General features: G+C 49.1%; 1 protein-coding gene across 1 annotated transcript in view; it reads left to right on the top strand.

Annotated features, from left to right (window-relative positions):
* Dop1b (DOP1 leucine zipper like protein B) overlaps window positions 1-20,266 on the top strand; it is a 95,817-nt gene that overhangs the window by 65,398 nt on the left and 10,153 nt on the right. The window contains exons 24-27 of the mRNA XM_032900396.1: window positions 942-1,046; window positions 1,148-1,214; window positions 14,334-14,478; window positions 19,915-19,994. Coding sequence (XP_032756287.1) covers window positions 942-1,046; window positions 1,148-1,214; window positions 14,334-14,478; window positions 19,915-19,994 — 397 coding nt within the window. The remainder of the gene's footprint in view (window positions 1-941; window positions 1,047-1,147; window positions 1,215-14,333; window positions 14,479-19,914; window positions 19,995-20,266) is intronic.

The raw sequence follows: 20,266 nt of genomic DNA, 5'->3' as shown, positions 1-20,266 counted from the left end.
AATGGAGGGGCACATGCACCTCAGGCAGCCATGCCTCCTACCCCCACAATTCCACAGCCTCCCCAAACAGTAGCACCATCTGAAGGCCGTGTGCTTGAAACCCCTCAGGGTCGCTGGGTTGGGGTTCTGGTCGGGACTCACAGTAAATAACTCTGACAACCCATGAAGTCTCCGTGGTTCACAGTTACCATCTCAGCTACTCCTCTTCACAGTCTGTAGCCACAGACAGGTAAACTGAGGACTGCAGTCCCAGCAGTCACTAGGCTGACATTAAATTCTGGTGTCCATCTTCACCTGGGAGCATCTTAGTGGTCCCCTGGGCTAGGCTAGTCACGTCGCTCTGGAAAAGCCAGTGCTACTGTGACACCACCTACCTCCGTGGCTCTGAGCTGCCCGCAGCTTCAGAGTAGGTTTTTATCATCCTTCTGCCGCAGAGGAGGAGTCACCAAGGTGGAACAAGAGACAGTAAGGTAGGCAGGCACCAGGGCGTGGACCTGGGGCCCTCTGACTGCATCTGCGCTTTAGCAAACCATGCTGCCGAGATGTCAGCACCCTCCTCGCTGACCCACCCGAGAGCTGCCCTGGGTCATGGTCCCTGGTGTGTTCACCTTCCCTTACGCCTCGTCTTTACCATCCATGATGCTTGCTGTCCTCAGTGCTGGACAAGCATGGCCAGAAATGAAGGCTGATCAGCCGGCTGAGGCTTCTAGTTTACAGAGAGTGAAACCCAAAATGCTCCACATGTCAGAAGCTGGACTCCAGGTACCCTAACTGCAGATGCTTGCCCTGGTACTAAACTGAGCTTGCAGAGACTGTGATAAGCTGAAACAGGCAACATGAGGCCAGTGAGCTGTTCTCCCAGGTGCTCCCCTGCATCTAAAGCTTCTCAGAAAGGACTTTGTCCGCTTAGGCTCCAGTTCCTGGCTTTGTTTTTCAAACAGGCTTTCCATACCAGACCTGCAGGAGGCCTTCCCTTCGCTCCTGGGTGTCCTGAAGGAGGCTGTGCAGCTGAACCTGGCTCCCCCTGGATACTTTCTGCTTCTCAGGTATGGAATCTCCACGTTCACACAGATACAGTGTTCTCTATAGAATACATTTTATTTTACTTCTGAAACGTTTTGACCAGAAGCTGATTGTCTCTCAACAGCATGCTGAATGACTTTGTAACAAGAACACCCAACCTGGAAAGCAAGAAGGACCAAAAAGACCTTCAGGTGTGTATGTGGGACTGCTGGAAAAGGTCGGCAGTCCTGTAGTCAGTCTGTAATAGCGCCATACTGCTAACAAATCTTACCCAGAATGGTAGCATAGCTTGGCCTGTGTTCTGAATCTCTTCTGTTAGTGAAGACCAAGCAGGCTTGGGGCAGGTTTGTTGTGTCACATTAGAGCTGCCCACCTGCTGGGGAGTCTGTGAGACGCTGTCCTGATTGTTGGACACAGATATCTCGGAAGCATGAATCTTTCTCCTCCCAGGAAGTTCTCCTTGAAACTTTCTCCTTGCCCCAATATAAAAGCAACATGTGTTCATAAGAAAATTAAAATGTTGTAGAAACAGTAAAATTTACCCAGATGTGGTGTGGCTCATGCCTATAATCCCAGCACTTGAGGACAAGAATGCTAAAATCAGGGAGCTGAGGCAGGGGGATTGCTATGAGTTCCAGGCCACATAGTGAATTCCATGGCTACTTAGTGAGACTCCACCTCAAGAAAAAGAAAAGAGGGGGTTGGGGATTTAGCTCAGTGGTAGAGGCCTTGCCTAGCAAGCGCAAGGCCCTGGGTTCGGTCCCCAGCTCCGGGGGAAAAAAAAAAAAAAAGAAAAAGAAAAGAAAAAGTCATGATACACTTAGGATACATTATGGTTCTACAGTTACTAATACTGAGTAGGGTCCGTGGCTGTTCTTTTTAACCACAGACTTCAATTTAAACATAGATGTACAGTATTCCTTGACTCTCCAGACGACCACTCAGACAGTTATAGCCCCACTGGAAGTCTATCCAGCGGCTGGTACGGCTGGTAGGACACTCAGGTATTCAGGACCTCAGTGTGGCCTGGGGCATTTAGACCAAGGGGCTTTTAAGGCAGAAGAGACATCCTGTTGTCTCCCTCTGCAGCTGCAGGGGAGGTTTGCTCAAGCAAACAGTTGACAAGAGCTAAAGTAAGTTAGCTGGGGGCATCTTGGCCTCTGGTCCTAGAATAGAGTTGGGCAGTTTTCCGCAGGATTCTCCATCAAATAAATCAAATTCTAGTTAAACCTGACGTGGGCTGAGCATGAACACAAGATGGAGGAAGCTTTGCCTTGTCCTGCCCTGTCACATTTGCCAGGAGCCTCCCAGACTGGAGAGAGTAGTGTCAGGACTCTGGTGTGGCTTTAAAGTCTGAGGGTCTCTGGACGTTCTAGTTCTCTAACTCTGAAATGCTGATAATAAAGTCTAAAAAACAATCCCTAAAAAGTTTCTTGCTCTTTCTGAGGGTGAAAGGCTGCTGCTGGCTTAGGGGATGGACACCTGTAGCCTGACAGCGGGGAGGCGGGGAGTAAGTAATGTGGCCTTTGTTCCATCTCTGCAGGAACTGCTCAACTCTCAACTTTCTGCCTGCTAGTCCGGAAGAAAAAGGGACACTTTGAAAAGTGATTATAGTGTTTATTACTAAGTTGTAAAAAGTTTCCTGTGAAAGCTAGCTAAGTGAGAAAGCGGAAAGATCCCAAGCAGGGAAAGGGAAAAAATATCTCTCCTTTCTTCTCTTTGTCCTCAGCTCTTCTACGTCTTTCAGAATGCATGGTCACATGTTAAAGAGTCCATCACAAGTTCTAACATAAAATCAATGATAAATTGAAATAGAAGTTTACAACAGAGAATGCTTGCTTGCATATCCATTAGGAGTAATTATCTGGCTAAACATCCATCCCTGTCACAGCTCCACAGGTTTAAAACCATAACTAAGTTATTAGTGAAGTTGTCCATAAATAAACCCAGTCAATATTTTATCCTCTGTCCTAGCACCTATAATAAATCGTTAACTCCTTTTTTATGACCTTTGGTTAATTGTTTTACAACCTCTTGGAATGTGCTCTGAGTAGTAGAAAGTCTGGTTACCATCTAAGAGCAATTAACTGGTGACACCTGGGAGACTGGCAGAGTTCTCACTGCAGTTTGACTATCAGAAAAGGGTCTAGTAGCAGTCCCATATACAAGAGCTTAATAGTGACTGTTACAACTTTAGGAATTCTTATAGGTCATCATTAAGAATTAAGAAATCATCTATTTATCTATATAGCATCACTGCAAAACAGTGCATCTTCATAGACCTGCAGAGAGCTGCTCAAAAGGGGTGGCTAATTCCTAGCAGACCATCTCAGGACGATCACCTGCTAGTTATTCACTTGTCCTATTATGGCCCCTGACACAGACTCACATACAAGATGGAGGAAGCTTTGCCTTCTCGTGCCCTGTCACGCTCACATGTAAGATGCTGCCGTCCAGGAATACTTACGTCCCATCATCCTCTGCATCTCCCACCTTCCTTAGGACTGTGCCTACCCTCTTACAATCCCATTCTGGCTTCACGACACACACGCGCGCACGCGCATGCATATTCACGTGCACCTATACACACACAGTTGCCTGTGTACAGATAGAAAGGTCACACTATTTGTTTTCTGGGCCTGTCTTATTTTGCTAACACAATGGTTTCCAGTTGTCTCTGTCTCCTGCAAAAGTCATCATTTATCTTTCCTTACACGGCTATGGTTTTTAGTGCATTTTTCTTCATCTCTCTGTTGACCAACATCTAACCTGCTTCTCTTTCCTCCTGGCCCCTGTTTTCTGAGAAATGGTCTTGCTGTGTAGCTCAGGTTAACTCTAAACTCTGAGTCTTCTTCCCTCAGGGCTTGGGTCATAGGCCTACAGCACCATGCCCAAGGCTGGGTTCACTGTGTCTGTGCTGTCGGGGACTAGCCAGGACTGCTGAGCTGTATACCACATCACTCTACAATTCCTATTTGAGACACGGTCTTGCTGAGTTGCCCAGAATAACTTTGAACTTCTGATCTTCCTGCTTTCACCTCGTAGTTGAGGCTCAAGAGATGCCTCAGTGATTACAAGCACCAGCTGCTCTTGCAGAGGACTCAGGTCCAGTGTCCCCCACCCACATGGCAACCCACAACCATGTGTAACTCCAGCTGCAGAGGTTCTGGCGCCCTCCAATGGACTCCAGCGGTACTCCATACATCTGTGCACACATACTTACAGACAAAACACCCTAAAGTAAAACTCAATAAATCTTATATTTTTGGTTATGAGCCTAGCCTTTAACGGCTGAGCCATCTCTCCAACCCAAATAAATAAATCTTAAAGCTCTTATTCTGCTTAAACAGGCAACATTTTGTTCCAGTATTCCAGCAGGCCTGCAGTGGAAGCGGCTTTTCTAGTTGAAGGAAGACTGAGGAATCAAACCAACAGGAATATGAGTTATTCTGTGTACAGGAACAGAGGGCAAAGCACATAAACACAAACTCCCAGAACTCGTTGAGCATCAGGCTATTCCTCGTCAGAGTCTAAGCAGAGAACGGTTAGCACAGTGATTCAGGCAGTCCCTGCAGGGAGTTTGCAGGTCTCTTCTTGCTTTTCAGGAAGGCACGGTAGCAGCCTGCAGGTTGGTGACCAAGCTGCCACAGAGCCCTCCACGGGTAATGCTTGGCTGTGACTTCTGCCTGGGATAAAAAGAAGACAGTTTTATCGCTCTTGAGTTTGTTTACAGTTTTGATCAAAATCTGGAGGAAAAGAATTTTTTCTTCTGCCTCTGTCTTCCCCAAACCAAGTTATAGCAAGTTAAGGAAGGACAGAGCAAAGGCCAGGAAATAGCATGTGTAGATTTACCCATGGACCCCTAAGCAAAAGGCAGATTTATTCAGGATTAGTTATGGGCTTGGAGGGGGGTCAGGGTCTCACAATAGGAGGTTCCTGAAATCACCAAGAGGGACTGTGTTTGGGGGATCAGTACATGTGTCCTGAGTCTAGTGGTCACTTGGGAATCCGGAACTAAGTGTGTGCTTTGTCCAGTGTTTCGCTTTGTCCAGTGTTTCGTGCAGGCTTTTGTAAGCATGCAACCTGGCGGGAATCTCTTTGTTCTGCCCTTGGAGTCCTACAAGCACTGGCTTCTTGCTGGTGGAGGGGGGCGGGTTCTTCTTTGTCCCACATACCTCCAGCCTGACAGTCGTCACTTTAGGAAAACAGGTTTTGGCTGCTTGGGCTGTTAAAATCGCTCTGGTTTCATGGACACTTCTGAGACCCGAGGGATTTGGGGCTCTGTGACATCCGAACACCTTTTACTGCATCTCCACATGGAGTCCATCAGGGCAGCTGAGGCATTTAAAAGGCTCTGAGCTGCTATTCTGGAGGGCCAAAGCAGGGCTGAGTGCAGCAGGAGCCGAGGTTGGAAGCCAGTGGACATCCGCAAAGGGCGCTCACTCACTGTGGGTCAGTACAGCATTTCCATCCCACAGCTCTCCCTTGTGTCTGAAGGCATTCCTGGTGAGCCATCCTGGGTTTCAGTCTGTCCTGGTAATGACAAAGAGGCGGCCCTGGAGTTCCCCTGGAGTCCACCTAAAGTGACAGCACCATAGGACAAAGTTACTCCTGTGGAATTACAGACCGGGCAGAGTTAAATTTAAATTACTCTAAAACAAGCAGCCAATGCTAAGCACATTCCTCAAAAGGAGTCAGAGTTTACTCTGAGCCGGATGAGTGGCCCTGGCCCAGAGCACAGCTTTGGGTTGCTGTGAATGATGTGCTCCAATACCAGAAGCAATTGGATGGCCTTTCATTGTCACAAGAAGAAGAAAGCCATGGAGCAAGGCACACTCAGTAGTCAGTGGGGGCATCGGGCAGCCAGGTGATGGCAGGCCAAGATCTCCTCTAAGGTTAGAGGCTATCAGATCATGTCTTTAGCTTTTCTGGGTTTTGTCTGGTAGTTGAAAGGATGCTAAGTCAGTCAGTGGTGTGGAAATGAATTCTGATACTGAACTAACGGCAGTCCAGAGAGACCTCAGCTCTATATCCGCAGCTTTCCAAGTCTCCACAGTCCTCGATGTCTAACAGTGTGGCAGCTTTTTTTCTGGGATCATCAGTTCACAAAGCTCAGTTCCCTCAGGATACCTTTGAGAGTGTTGGGACTGGAGAGTTGGGTCAGTGGCCAAGAACACTTGTTCCTCCCATAGGGGATCCAAGTTCAGTTCCCAGCACCCACGTTGTTATAAAATATAATGGGGATGAGGAGGTACCTTTGACATCCCCATGCCAAAATTTGTCCCTGAGAAGTTATGCTACACAACGGATCCATGTAAAATGCTTGGCGGGGAGGGGATGTAGATGGCAGACAGATGGAAGCAGAGCCATGAGGGAAGAGAAAGGACAGAGAGAGAGAAAGAGAGGGAGACAGACAGACAGACAGACAGGCAGACAGGCCGGCCCTGAGGACAGACAGCTGCTGAGTGGCTGGTGGGACCTTCTGCAAGCAGCACACACCTGTGCACCTGTGGCAGCAGGTCACGTCACAAGTAGTTGCCAGGGCCTCAAGGGTAGGCCGGCAGAGCGCCTGTATACTAATACAGAGAGGAGCATCTCAACCACTTGCAATGCCAGATCCAGGGAATCCGTGCCCTTTTATGGCCCCATGGGTTAGAAGTCAGGCATTTCCTCCAGCATGCCTTCAGCAACTCAGCACTAGCTAAGCTACATCATCACCAGTCACCAAATGCCCTTTAAAAGGTCCCTGCCGTCACATACTCTGTTCTTTCCCCCCCTCCCCCCATCCCACTCTGAGTGGCCTTTCGATCCATGGCCCTCCCGGCTAACCTCTGTGTGAGATCTATTGCACGGTGTGGTTTTTGTGGCATACCTTGGCCCGGAGCTGTCGAGGTGCTCTGTCACTGAGCCCTAACACCATGGGTATCAGGCACACATGAGCTGCACAGGCATACATGTAGGCAGAACACCCATGCACATAGAAAAGTAAATTAAAATACATTTTGTTTTAAAAAAAAGAATTATCCATTAAGAGCCCTTCTAGGCTGGTGGTGGTGACACCGGCCTGTAATCCCAGCATTTGGGAGGCAGAAGCAGACAGATCTCTGAGTTTGGGGCCAACAGGGTCTATAGAGTGAGTTCCAGGACAGCCAGGGCTACACAGAGAAATCTTGAAAAACAAACAAAAAGAGTCCTATTATATAAACAAGGATGAAAGTGCTACTTGGGTTTTTCAAGAAAGCGCATCATAGTGAACAAAAAGCAGGTAGAAAATGTTGGGTCTAGTATAACAAAGTTACAAGTTCCCTACTAGGATTGAGTTTCTCATAATCTTTTAACCAATTAAGTAGACTTTACAAATGTTGTAAAGGTTTTGGGAAGCTCACAAGAGACAGTCACTTAGATACAGCTGCACTCATATCAGGCAGCTCATACTGTTGTGTTTCCAGCCCCAGGGGGTCTGGCAACCCTACTTTCTGCTCCCCCACACATCCACTCTGCAGCACTATGCTAGATGAGCTTGCACAGCCTGGATGGCAGACCAGCCTGTCGTATGTGATACCTGAGGGAGAGGGAGAGGGAGAGAGATTTTTCAAGCCAGCCTTAAAAAAAACAGAATCTTAAATATAGTCGGGTTTTTTTTTTTTCGTTTTTATTTTTTGGGGTTTTTATTTTTTAGATTTATTTATGTATATCGGTACACTGTAGCTGTAGAGGACTTTGGATCCCATTACAGGTGGTTGTGAGCCACCATGTGGGTGCTGGAAATTGAACTCAGGACCTTGAGAAGCATAGTCAGTGCTCTTAACCACTGAGCCATCTCTCCAGCCCCAATAAAGTGATTTTCTTAAGATTTAATTTCTCTAAGGAAAAAAAAAAAAAAAGAGAAATCCACAAGAGCTTTTCTTGCTCTGTAAAAACCTTTGTTCCTTAATTTAAATACAGGGTGCGTGCGTGTGTGCATGTGTGTGTGTGTGTGTGTGTGTGTGTGTGTGTGTTTTATTAAAAGGAGACCAGTTTTGAATTTGTAATAATTTTTCTTTGACATTTTCATAGGATGTCTTGATGGAATTTATTTACCAATACCCTCTCACTCCCCTCCTGTTCTACTGAAGCCCCTCCTCCCCACAGGTACCAACCTACTCGCGGTTACACCGCTGGGGACTGCCATGGCCATCTGAGAAAGCATTGTTCTAAGCATAAAGTTCAGGATTCTGGTCTTCTATATGTGCATACCTGTAGAATACATATGCTTAGAATATATAGCCAACTATAAATTAGATATGAATTCTTCCTCATAACACATTTACAGACCTCCCAGGATGGCTTAGAGCTTTTATAACTGCTCAGGGCTTCGCTGATGGCTTGCCTGTGTGTTCTTCGTGCCTTTTAAGTGAATGTATTTGTGCCTACTTTAGGCTGGGCACAAGGAAAAAGACCAAACAAAATTATATTGCTTGAGTTTAAAAATTCTGGAAAATATAAATAGCACTTAATTACAGTCCTCTAGAACCCAGTTTATGTCTGCACTTAACATATACTCTGTCATGTAACGCTGTTTCTGAGGAGGTGTAAACACACATCCACTTACCCCAGATAGGAACAGATGACAGACCAAAGGAAGAATCCCAGCAGAGTCCAACCTGGTGATCAGTGAGTTTTATATTGTGGTTACTTACAGGACAGAAGTTATTCAGAGACATCAGCAGGGCCCGCCCTAGCATGAGTGACAGCTCACAAAAGCTGGGAACCTGAGCGCACTGCACAGTCTGCACGCAGCTCAAGTGTTGTTGAGAACCTCTTTCCTGGACCTCAGTTGACCTAAGCCTCTCCCAGGCAGCTTGGCTGGCCCAAGAATCTTCTAGGCAAATCAGCTTGTCCTGTTGTTAGGCAGTTCATCTCTTCTGCCTCTTGACACACCTTTGTCCAAGGACAGTAAGCCATTTAGCATCAACACATCCAAGTGACCTGCCAAGAATTGTCCATTCATGGACAGAGTCTTCCCAGAGGCCCCTGCCACAAGGACTGGCTTTGGGTTAGAACACTTGCCCACAGTAACAGAAAAATAAAGTAATATATTTATGTAAATAGGAGAGTAGATTTATTTACAATTTTGGCTAAAACTCAGTGGAGAGTTTGCCTCTCAATTTTGGTTGCCTCTGCTTTGCCCAAAGCAGTGGTGTTGCCTTCTAGAAAGGTCAGGGCCAGCAAACACAGCCAGAGGCTGAGCTACTGGCCTCAGTCACTGAGATAAACCTCTTGGCACAGGACAGGGTTTGGGTTTTGGAGGTGGCCACTTTTGCTCCTAGCGTGATATACCCAGGAAGCCAAAACTAGAAAAGACCGTTTTTCTCACTAGCAGATCAAAATGTTAGGGGTTAACATAGCACTGTGGAATGACTGGCTTTTATTTTGTTGGTTTTTTTGCTTCGCAGTGTAAGATGAGGGGAGATGAGGAGGGAGATGCATGTGTGTACATGTGTGTGTGCGTGTGTGTGCACGCATGTGTGTGCGTGCACGCGTGTGTGTGGTGTGTGTGTCTGTGTGTGCGAGTGTGTGTGTATGTGAATGTGTGTGTGCGTGTGCCTGTGTATGCGTGTGTGTGTGCACGTGTGCGTGTGTGTGTGGTGTGTGTGTGTGTGTGTGTGTGTGGTTTGTGTGCGGGTGTGTGTGTGTGTGTGTGTGTGCGCGCGCGCGCGCATGCTTCAACATGGGCCCTGGCTGGTGGCACTGTTGGGGAAGAATATGGAACCATCAGAAGTGGGAGTCTCTGGAGGAAGGATCTCAGTGACAGAGCCTTAAGGCTTTATAGCTAGGACCTACTTCCTGTTTGCTCTCTGCCTCCTGCCCCACTTCCTGTTTGCTCTCTGCTTCCTGCCCCATTTCCTGTTTTTGCTCTCTGCCTCCTGCCCCACTTCCTGTTTGCTTTCTGCCTCCTGCCCCACTTCCTGTTTTTGCTCTCTGCCTCCTGCTCCACTTCCTGTTTTTGCTCTCTGCCTCCTGTTCCACTTCCTGTTTGCTCTCCGCTTCTGAGGTGAATGCAGTATATCCAGCTGGTCCCCACTGAGAAAGAATTACCACTTCAAAATGTAAGCTGGAATTACCAACATCCCCACCCCCACATCCTCCACCTTTCGCCCCACCCCCCTGGCCTTACAAGGTTTGTTTTCAGTTATTTGGTCACAGCAACAAGAACAGGAACTGCTAGAAGCCCCATCAAGCTAAGCTTGAATACTGGCCCAGTGCACCAGCCACAAGCACAAACAAAGGGCTTGTGTCCCCAGGCTCTCCTCAGAGCCCTAACAGGCACTCTAGGTTTGCACAGAACATCAATTAAGGCATAGGCAGGGGATGCTCATGGCAGGCCTGGCTAAGGTGTGGCCTGGCTGTGGCATCAGCACTGGTTCTGTGGTAGCCCTCACATGAGGGGCACAGTCTGGCAAGGTGACAATTTACAGTTGGCATTGCTTAGGGCAGTTTTAGCCCATGTCATAAAGATGTTTATCCACTGGCGTCTTGAAGAAAAATAAAGGGACTCATGCAGATCAGAGAGGGCAAGATGGAGAGAGAGATGCGGTGACCAGTGGTCTCCATCCTCGTTGTCCCCCAACACGGTTACTCGTAATTGAACCTTAGATGCCCCTCACAAGCCCTAGGTCATTTGTGTGGGTTTTGTCTTGGGGGCCAGGGCATTGTTGGGAGGCGCTGCTGTATTGTTTTGGTTCTTTGAAACTGAGTCTCCCCGAGTAGCCCAGGCTAGTCTCATTCTCTGGGCATTCGTTTCTCCATTTAGCCTCCTGAATACTGAAATCACAAGCCAGTGGCACCATGCCCGACCCAGATGAGTCTCTGTCTATGCCTCTCTTTTCTCTGTGGAGCCTTGGCTGCCCAGGCTTTGGACTGAGAGGCTTCAGTGTGAAAGCCACAGCAATCATCTTTGTTGTTGTTTTGTTTTATTTTGTTTTGTTTTTCAAGACAGGGTTTCTCTGTGTATCCTGGTATCCTGGAACTCACTCTGTAGACCAGGCTGGCAAACTCAGAGATCCCCCTGTCTCTGCCTCCTGGTGCTGGGATTAAAGGCGTGTGCCACCACCTCCTGGTTCATAGCTCTCATCTTAAAGGGATTAAGATAGTTCATTCTGGAGCCATTTTAAGGGACCCATGGCCTAGGAACACAGATTTAAGTTACCCCAAATTCTATGTTCTAATGTGGAGTAGTTTCACAGAATTTTTAGTTTTACAGAACAAAGTCATAAATCCAGGCAACATGAGTGGGTACACCAGAAGGGCAGGGGTGAGGAGATGGAGGAGGCTGTGTTGCCTAAGATGCTGTCTGACAGCTTTCCTAACTCTCGGTTCAGTGGAAGGAAGCTACTGTCCCAGTGTTAGTTCAGATACAGAGTAGACAAGGGGTGGCTGTTCCAGATGCTAAAATCAGCCCTGTACATTGTGGGGGCTTTTGGGGGGTCCCACTTGGGGTTTCATAATAAAGACGCTGAGACAGCTGTATAGTATGAGCCTGCTGTCAGCCTTTGTGCTGGGCACACTCCCTCAGCTAGCCAACCAGATGCAGTCTGCACTGAGACTCCACTGTGTGGTTCTCTCTGTGGTACCTCTCAGCTGTACTCTGTTCTCCTCCAGCACCAGTTCTAGCTCTTTATCCATCCACATCGTCTCCCCTTCCTGATACAAACAAGGCTTGTCTGCTAGCCGTCCCACTTTCAACACAGTAATCTCAAAGAATTGGTGATCACCTAACATTTACACATAGAAAGCAGATCTTGTGGGCTATAGAAATGACCACACAGCCATGCTGCCAGCACCTGCTGGGACAGCAGTGAATGGCTGAAAACACAGCAAAACACCCTCATAGCCAGTTAATGTAACGTGCGTGCATGCGTGCGTGCGTGGGTGCAGAGAAGTAATTACCCTCTGAACCTACAGAATCCTGACCTCCCCACCGCTCTGAAATTCCAACCGGCCTTTCAGTCTTCGTAGACACAGGAAGTCCATCCAGGAGTTTTGTTCACAGCTAAACATGGCTTTTCAGGAATGTTCACTCATAGGGCTTCCTGAAACTCCAGTCCATAGGTCCCTTTGGCCCTAAGTAAGTAAACACAGTTAGCATATGCTAACATGAACCACTAACATCCTTATTTAAGATATCCGATCTGTGGCATAGCATGTATTGCATGTTTCGGGCAGTTTTGGCTTCATCTGTGGTGTTGAGATTTCCTGTCAGCAGGAAAGGTAAGACATTGTCTCTAGCTGAGGCCACTGCCTCCCCCTGTCCCTGCACTTTTCTGACTTGGTGGCAGTGAGGTCTCCTATGCCTCTGATGATGTCTGAACTTCAGTAGAGCTAGTGCTCTGCTCAGTTCACATATTCCCTGACAGCCCCAGAGGCGCTGAGTAAGACAAAGCTAACAATAAATGGCTATTGAGGGAAGTAAAAACAACCCTGTCCACTGTCACAGGGTTTCCCTCAGCACTGTGGACAGACACTCTTCCCTGGAGACGCTGGTGAGAGTGCTGGGGACCCACTCAGGCTGCTGACCTAAAGTCTTCTTCGAGACAAGGTGTGGTGTAGCTGAGGGTGACCTTGAACTTGTGAGCCTCTGGCCTCCACCTTTTAGAGCTAGGATTGCAGGTGCACCCCCACAGCCGGCTCTGTGCCTTTATACAGTGCTGGGGATCAAACCAAGGGCTTTGATGAGGGTACTCACTCAACTGAGTTACACCTCCAGTTCCTGACCAGACGTTGTGTGTGTGTGTGTGTGTGTGTGTGTGTGTGTGTGTGTGTGTGTGTGTGTGTGTGTGGTATAGTCACATGTATTTGCATGTACACACATGCAAAGGCCAGAGGAGGTGTCTTCCTCTGTCAGTCTGTTGCCTTACCTCATTGAGACAGTCTGCCTCTCACTGAACCTGGAGCTAGACTGGCCTCCAAGAAGGCCAGCAATCCTTCCATCCTTCCATCCACTCCCAACAGCACTGAGGTCACAGACATGATTTTGGCCAGGCCCAGCCTTCTCGATGGGTTCTGGAGATTTGAACACAGTCCTCCTGCTTACATGATATCCTAGCCCAGAACCTGGCCACACTCATTGATGATGCTTCTAATTGTAAATGCTGGACACTCACCCAGCCCAGCCTACTTTATTTAATTCCGTTTCTTCTTACATTACTAAAAGACGGATTTCCTATACAAATAGCAAAACCACAGCAGTTTATTTTAAAGACATCTTAGTTTAAGATACAGTCTCTCTGCAGAGCCCTGGCTGAATGCTCCCTGCCTGCCTACCAAGTGTTGGAGTTTCAAGCATGCGCCCCAGCACACAGCATAATTTATAAAGATTTTTTTTTAAAGATTTACTTATTTATTATATATAAGTACACTGTAGCTATCTTCAAGCACACCAGAAGAGTACATTAGATCTCATTACAGATGGTTATGAGCCACCATGTGTTTGCTGGGATTTGAGTTCAGGACCTCTGGAAGAGCAGTCGGTGACCTTAACCACTGAGCCATCTCTCCAGTCCAATTTATAAAGATCTTGACTGGCTTTATTGTGATTCTAGAATAAGGCCATGCTTTGTCCCATAAAACAGAGTGAGCTGAGCAGAGGACGGGTTCTGCAGACAGAGACAGGCTGAGGAGAACAAGGCTGAGGGGGAAATCTGCCCATAGTCTCTTCTTTCCAGGACAGTAGCAGAATAGTCCATGTTGTCTTACTTCTATGTGAGGATCATCACTACGCTGCCATCACTATGCTGACAGAGTCAGCACATGACTCCATCCACTGTCGGTGTGGCCTGGCAGTCCATGCAACTTCGTAAAGTCCCAAGTCCAGCAACTTAGTAACAGTGGCTTCCCGTAGCGTTCAGTTCACACCACACAAACCACGATCCAAGAGAACCAGAAAGCAGATCTTTCCCATCACTCCTGCACACTTCCGAACCCCATGTCTTTATCTGTCGGCTGGCAGAGCAACAGCCACTGCACCATGCGCTAAGAGAAGACTCGGAGTGTCTGTCAGTGTTCCGTGCGCACGAGGGTCCAAAGCCCGGGCAGGAAACAGCTGCGGAGTTTGATGTTGATGTGTGCACTTGATATTTGTAGGTCGAGAACCTGTTATTAAAATCTGTCATCACAGCTGCCTTTCACCTCTCAGGGTGGCTCGCTGCAAGTCTAATGGTGCCTCAGTGACTCACGCGGTGGTCTGTGCCCTGTACCTGTGAGAGGGTGGCGTTGTGCACTGGCACCTTTCCCCTCCTAACTAAGTCGTTTTGCTTCTGCTGGCTCTCCAGGAAATCACTCAGAGAATCCTGGAGGCTGTAGGAACCATTGCTGGCTCCTCCTTGGAACAAACCAGCTGGCTCAGCAGGAATCTGGAGGTGAAAGCCCAGCCTCAGGTCTCCCTGGAAGATTCTGATGCAGATGAAGATGTGTGCGGTATGTGGAGGAGGGGTGGGAGGAAACGCTGGCTTCCGCCAAGGGTCTGCGGTTTTGTTTTTAAGTAAAAGGGATTCTGTCACTTCATAGACCTATACAGATCTGCTTCTTCGAGACCTGAGATCTGAGGACCTGAAAGAATGGGGGCAGACTACGGTCTGGTGCTGTAGACAGACTCACTTCCACTCCAGTGTACTTTTATACACAGATGTAACAAGAAAGGCAGTGATCCAAGGAAGGTCGTTTGAGTTCAGAAAAGCACGTTAAAAAAACCCACCAGTAAGCACATACAAAATATTAACAGAGGAGCCCTTTCCCAAACTTCCTCAGGACACGCCAGTGGGAACAGTTGCCTGGCACACGCTATGTAGTTCACCTGGGAAAGCACGAGAGCAAAGCAGAGGCCATGTCCAGATTCAGTGCACACGGACCAGATTGGGCTCAATAGCTGCAATCTGACATCCAACGAGAATAAACGTGTCCTATAAATTGAATAAATGTTTGTCACAGGAGGCACAAAGTCACCTCCGAGAACTATCCAGGGAACAAAGTGCACCTGAGGTAAAGGGCTCTCTGCCTTTCCTCTGGAGCATCTCCCTGTTCCCCAAAGCATTGCTCACGCCATTCTTTGGACCGTATGCAATGTTCACTCAGCCGTCCTAGCACACACACAGGGAAGAAGACAGGGTCTGTGCGGGAAGGGAGTGGTGTTAGTGCGCCTGGCTGGGATTCACACATCATCAGAACATGGTGTTGTACTCTCCAACATGTGCCGTTCACACTCTCTCACCCTCGCAAGAGCGTCAGGAGGCACTGGGAAGTGACACACATCCAAGCACACGCACAGGCACGCTGCCTTTCAGCCTGTTCATGGGCCCAGGCAGCCACCGCACCGCATCCCCAAAACCCATATGCTGGTGACTTAAGTGACTGCACCTGTTCATGCTGTTTTCATGTTTCTGATTGAAAATAATATTTTCAGACTATATTCTTCATGGCTCCCCCCAACTCCTCCTACCTCACCCAACTCCAAGATCTCTCTCTCTCCCCCTTCTTTAGCAAACAGGCAAACAAACAAGAAAACAGAGTGAAAAAAAAGAAAGGAAAAGCAATGCACACAAGCACACAGACACACTAAACAAAGACCAGGAAAGCACAAAATTGGCAGAAACCATAATACACAAGAAAAAGGACAGTAAGACAAACAAAACTGCCCTACAAAGCCACCACCCGAGACAAATCTACACAAATACTAGCGAGTGCGTTTTGTATTGAGCATGTGCTGCTGGGCCTGGGAGGCTCCACTGGGGGAAACAAACCTTCCCGTTGTGTTGTGAGCTTACGTCAATTGGAGAAGCTTCTCCGTTTGGGGTGGGCAGGGGGATTGTGTTCAGTCCCCCCTCTTGGTGCTGAGACCCCATCTTGCTTGTGCCTGTGCTGCCAGCCTCTGAGTTCTTGTGTGGTGCATGCATGCGTGTGTGTGTGTGTGTGTGCGTGTGTGTGATTGCTGTTGTCTCTGAAGACACTGTTCCCTTGGTGTCATCCGTCCCTCTGGCTCTCACAGCCTTTCTACCTCACCCCCTCTTCTGCTCCCGGAGCCCTGAGCAGAGGACTGATGAAGACACCACCATTTAGGACCAAGTGTTCCAAAGTCACTGTCCGGCTGTGGGTGCCCTCAGCAGTTCCCATCTACTGCAGTTCTTCTTGCTTCCCTGGAGATGGCTATGCCAGGCCCTGATCCGAGTCCCGCCCCGTGTGGGCCTGAGGATGCAGATAGGCAGTCTGATTCATCCTGACAATCCCTGCACGAACCTAGACGGCGGTGTGTGGGGGAGGTTCCCGCACACCCGCAGTCAGCCAGGCGTGCACACACTTTTGTTTGAAAGGAGTGGAGCCATATCGTGTGCCCTGCCACCCAAACAGGAATTCTCTCCCAGAACAAGGAGGGGCAGGGAGCTGGGCAGTGACCAGAGGTCAACCTCTTCGGAAGTTGTCCCCTGTCTTCTTTTTTGAGACTAGTATTCTCCCTGGAACCTGAACTTGCTGAGTGGGCTAGTTGGCTGGCCACTGACTTCTGAGACCTGCCTACCTCACTCCCCAGCACCGAGGGTTACGTGACCCAGCCTCTAAGCTGGGGTCCAGCCTAGACTTCATGATTCTGCGACAAGCACTTTGTTGACTGAGCTCTCTCTCTTCCAGCCCCTTCATTTGCTACTTTAAGCCAATAATTATGCTCTCCCCGATGGTGCTGCAATGTCAGGAAAGAACACCCGCCCCCACCATACCCTGCACTCCAACTGCTTTGCCTTGGCTCTTCCTTTGGGTGCTGATTAAGGTGTGTGCCCACCACAGCTACACCGACTGTTGCACTAACTGTGGTTGCCTGTCTGTTGCTCAGTAATTAAATCCAACCTGAGGACAGTCCTGTGGTAAGGCATCACAGCTCCTTTCAGTTCCTAGAAGGCATAGACTGGAAGCTGGCAGTGCTGTGTGAGTGAGCAAATGCCATAGCAGCACTCGGAAGTGCTCAGCAGTGATGAGCAACGTCTGTGCTGGCTAGAGAAAGAGTGGGCGAGCATTTCCCCCCATTGATGTGCGTGTGTTGTGCAGGGCTCCCTTGTGTTTGCACTCCAGTGCCATTCAACCGGGGAGGCTTAGGTCGAGATGCCTGTATTAGAAGACCAGTGTCTTCTGTTTGTGTTTGTTGTGTGTTGTGTGTGTTTTGTCTGTATGCGTGTCTATGTACCACATGTTTGTCACGTGCCCACAGAAGCCAGAGAAGGTGTTGAATCTGCTAGAACTGCAGTCACAGATGGTTGTGAGCTGCCATTGGGTACTGGGAGTTGAACCTCGGCCCTCTGTAGAGCAGCCAGTGCCCTTAACCGCCGAGCCATCTCTCCAGCCCCAGTTGATGGCCTAGGAGTGTTGATCGGATTTGTTGCTCTGCCAGTTAAAGAGTGGGAAAGGCAGGAAAATCTGAAGCACAGCAGGTAACAGCAGACAGATCTTAGGCACTGGAGATAGAACCAGCAGCTGAAGGCACAGCAGCTGAAGGAAGGTGTTTGCTGGGGGTGGGAAGGGTGAGGAACCACATCCACAGCAGACACACAGAGAGGACCATGCACGTCAGAGGAGGGATCCACGATCCTGTCTCATCTTTGGGACTGGGACTTTAAAGCTCTGAAGAGTTACTAGGATGGTCAGTGGGAAGACAGACAGAGGGGCTGATTGGTCCACAGTTGCCGTGTGATAGCCCAGATCTAGCCTTGAGCCTGCTCATGGGCAGCAAAAGCTACCAGACTTGTGTTTTAATCTGGAGGGTGAGGAAGAAGCTGGTCCTCTTGGGCCATGGCCCTCTGGTCTGTCCTTGATGAGAGCTCAGAAAAAAAGACGGAGGCTGGAAGCTGAAGGAAGGCGAGCCAGCTGGGTGTAGATCGTGGCACTGCTCAAGGCGAGCCGGCTGGGTGTAGATTGGCACTGGCACTGCTCAAGGCGAGCCGGCTGGGTGTAGATCATGGCACTGCTCAAAGCTCAGATCGTGGCACTGCTCAAAGGCCAGCTGGGTGTAGATCGGCACTGCTCAAGGGCGAGCCAGCTGGGTATAGATCACTGGGGCGGCTGCAGATCATGGCACTGCTCAAAGCAGCTGGGTGTGATCGTGCACTGCTCAAGCCCTGGGTATAGATCGCCGCTGCTCAAGGCGGAGCCGGCTGGGTGTGATCGTGGCACTGCTCAAAGCGAGCCGGCTGGGTCACTGCCCAAGCCGCGAGCCGGGTGGGTGTAGATCGTGGCACTGCTCAAGGCGAGCCGGCTGGGTGTAGATCGTGGCACTGCTCAAGGCGAGCCGGCTGGGTGTAGATCATGGCACTGCTCAAGGCGAGCCGGCTGGGTAGGATCCCACGCTGCCCTAGTAGTTGGGGGTGGTCATGCAGTTACGCCCATCTTCAGAAAGCATCACTTTAACTGCTGTGAGTAAGGCCACTTTGTGCAAGAGCAGAAGCCTGGAAGAGTGTCTGCAAAGACAATTTTATTCAGGTAGGAAGGAGGCTCTCAAGAGAGCAAGTGTACAGCAAGGTGCCCACTTAAGGACCATGGATAAAATAGTGGGGGAGTCTCCCGTGTTGTGTGGATTGGACACTTTAGTGAGTTACCCTGAGTCACCAAGAACACATTGGTGTTACATTACTGAAAGACGTAAAAACCCTTCTCCTTGGAGTCCTTTACACAAGAGCGAGTCCAGGTGTGAACTCTCCCTGTTTCCTGTCTTCTGTTGTGTGAGTCTAAATGTGTGCCTGCCTGAAGGCTGACTGTGACTCTGTCCCTGTGTCTGTCTGACTGTTGTGTGGCTATTTAACAAAGGACTTTGCTCTATATTTATTTATTGAACAGCGATATTGATAAAGAATCACATGGGGAAGGAATGGGCGAATCCTTAACCAACTTTACAGGGATTAAGTCAGCAGCTCCAGCTGACCCAACCTGACACAGAGAGCAATCATGTAGCTCACCTGCCGGTCCCACGATAGGTGTTCATTCTAGATGACTCCACTTCTGTATCTGCGGCTTTCAGTAAATTCACGTTGGAGTTTCACTGACCATGTGGTCATTCCAGAGGGGACAAGCTGTAATCAGACCTGAGCTTGCTGGGCTTAGCGAACGTTTCCCCTTCCTAGGTGGGTTCTCCTGAGGGAGAGAAGCAGGCAAGAAAAGGACATTTGCTGGTGGATGAGAGGCAGGGTGTTGTGTGGAGATGGAAAATGGCACGCTGAGAAGCTCAACAGTGAAAGCTCGTCAGGGCTGCGACAAGGACCTGGACCTGGAGCAGAGCTGAGCTCACAGACCAAAATGCCCGCTGCTCACCCAAAAGGGCCTGGAGGCAGTGAGCTGTTGCTGGTCTGTTTGATCCAAGTTCTTTGTCCTGGTTAGGTTTTATGACTTAACAGTCATCTGGGAAGAGGAACTACAGTTGGTTAATGTCTCCACAGATTGGCTGTAGGCAAAACTATAGGACATTCTCTTGATAAATGATTTATACAGGAGGGCCTGACTACTTAGGGATAGTGGTCTTTGATTCTGTAAGAAAGCTGGCTGAGCAAGCCTTGGGGAGCAAGCCAGTCAGCAGCACCCTCCATGGCCTCGGCTTCCAGGTTCCTGCCCCAACTTCCCTTCACGGAGGACGGCATGGGAGGTGGGAGGTTGGCTTTCCAGTGTTTCTCTGTAGCCCTGGGCGATGTAATGAACATTTCCCTCCCGGGTTGCTTCTGATCATGCTCTCTATCACAGCAATAAACAGGAGCCTAAGTTACACCCGCCGTGTTGGAATGGGACAGTGGAGCAGACACAGACTGCTAACTGCAGTCAGAGTGAAAGTGCTTTGGGGAAGGAAGCAAGTGTACAGCTCCTCGGAGCTAAGCAGACTCTTCTTTCTGTCAGCAGATGCTGCTGCGGCCTCCACCATGGTATCCGCCTCTGCCCCCTCCATTTACAGTGTGCAAGCGCTCTCTCTCCTGGCAGAGGTAAAGATGCCCCTGACTTGTCCCTTGTGAAAATGCTTGCTGCCTTGAAGCATCCTTTTGAAGGCATGTATTCATTCTGGGTGCCACATGGCTGCCCGCTTCTGCCAGTTCTGAAGTCTAGACCTTGTGTCAGCCAGCTTTCTGTTGCTGCAACAAAATACCTGAGGAACTCATTTTACAGGAAGGAAAGGTCTGCTGGCTCAGGGTGTTGGAGGCTTTAGCCCAGTCGGCTGGCTGTGTTGCTGAAGAGGCACACAGTGCTCGCCTTGTGG

The sequence above is a fragment of the Rattus rattus genome, chromosome 4 (genome assembly GCF_011064425.1).
Source record: "Rattus rattus isolate New Zealand chromosome 4, Rrattus_CSIRO_v1, whole genome shotgun sequence".
Lineage (NCBI taxonomy): Eukaryota > Metazoa > Chordata > Mammalia > Rodentia > Muridae > Rattus > Rattus rattus.
This window is presented reverse-complemented; position numbering and strand designations above follow the sequence as displayed.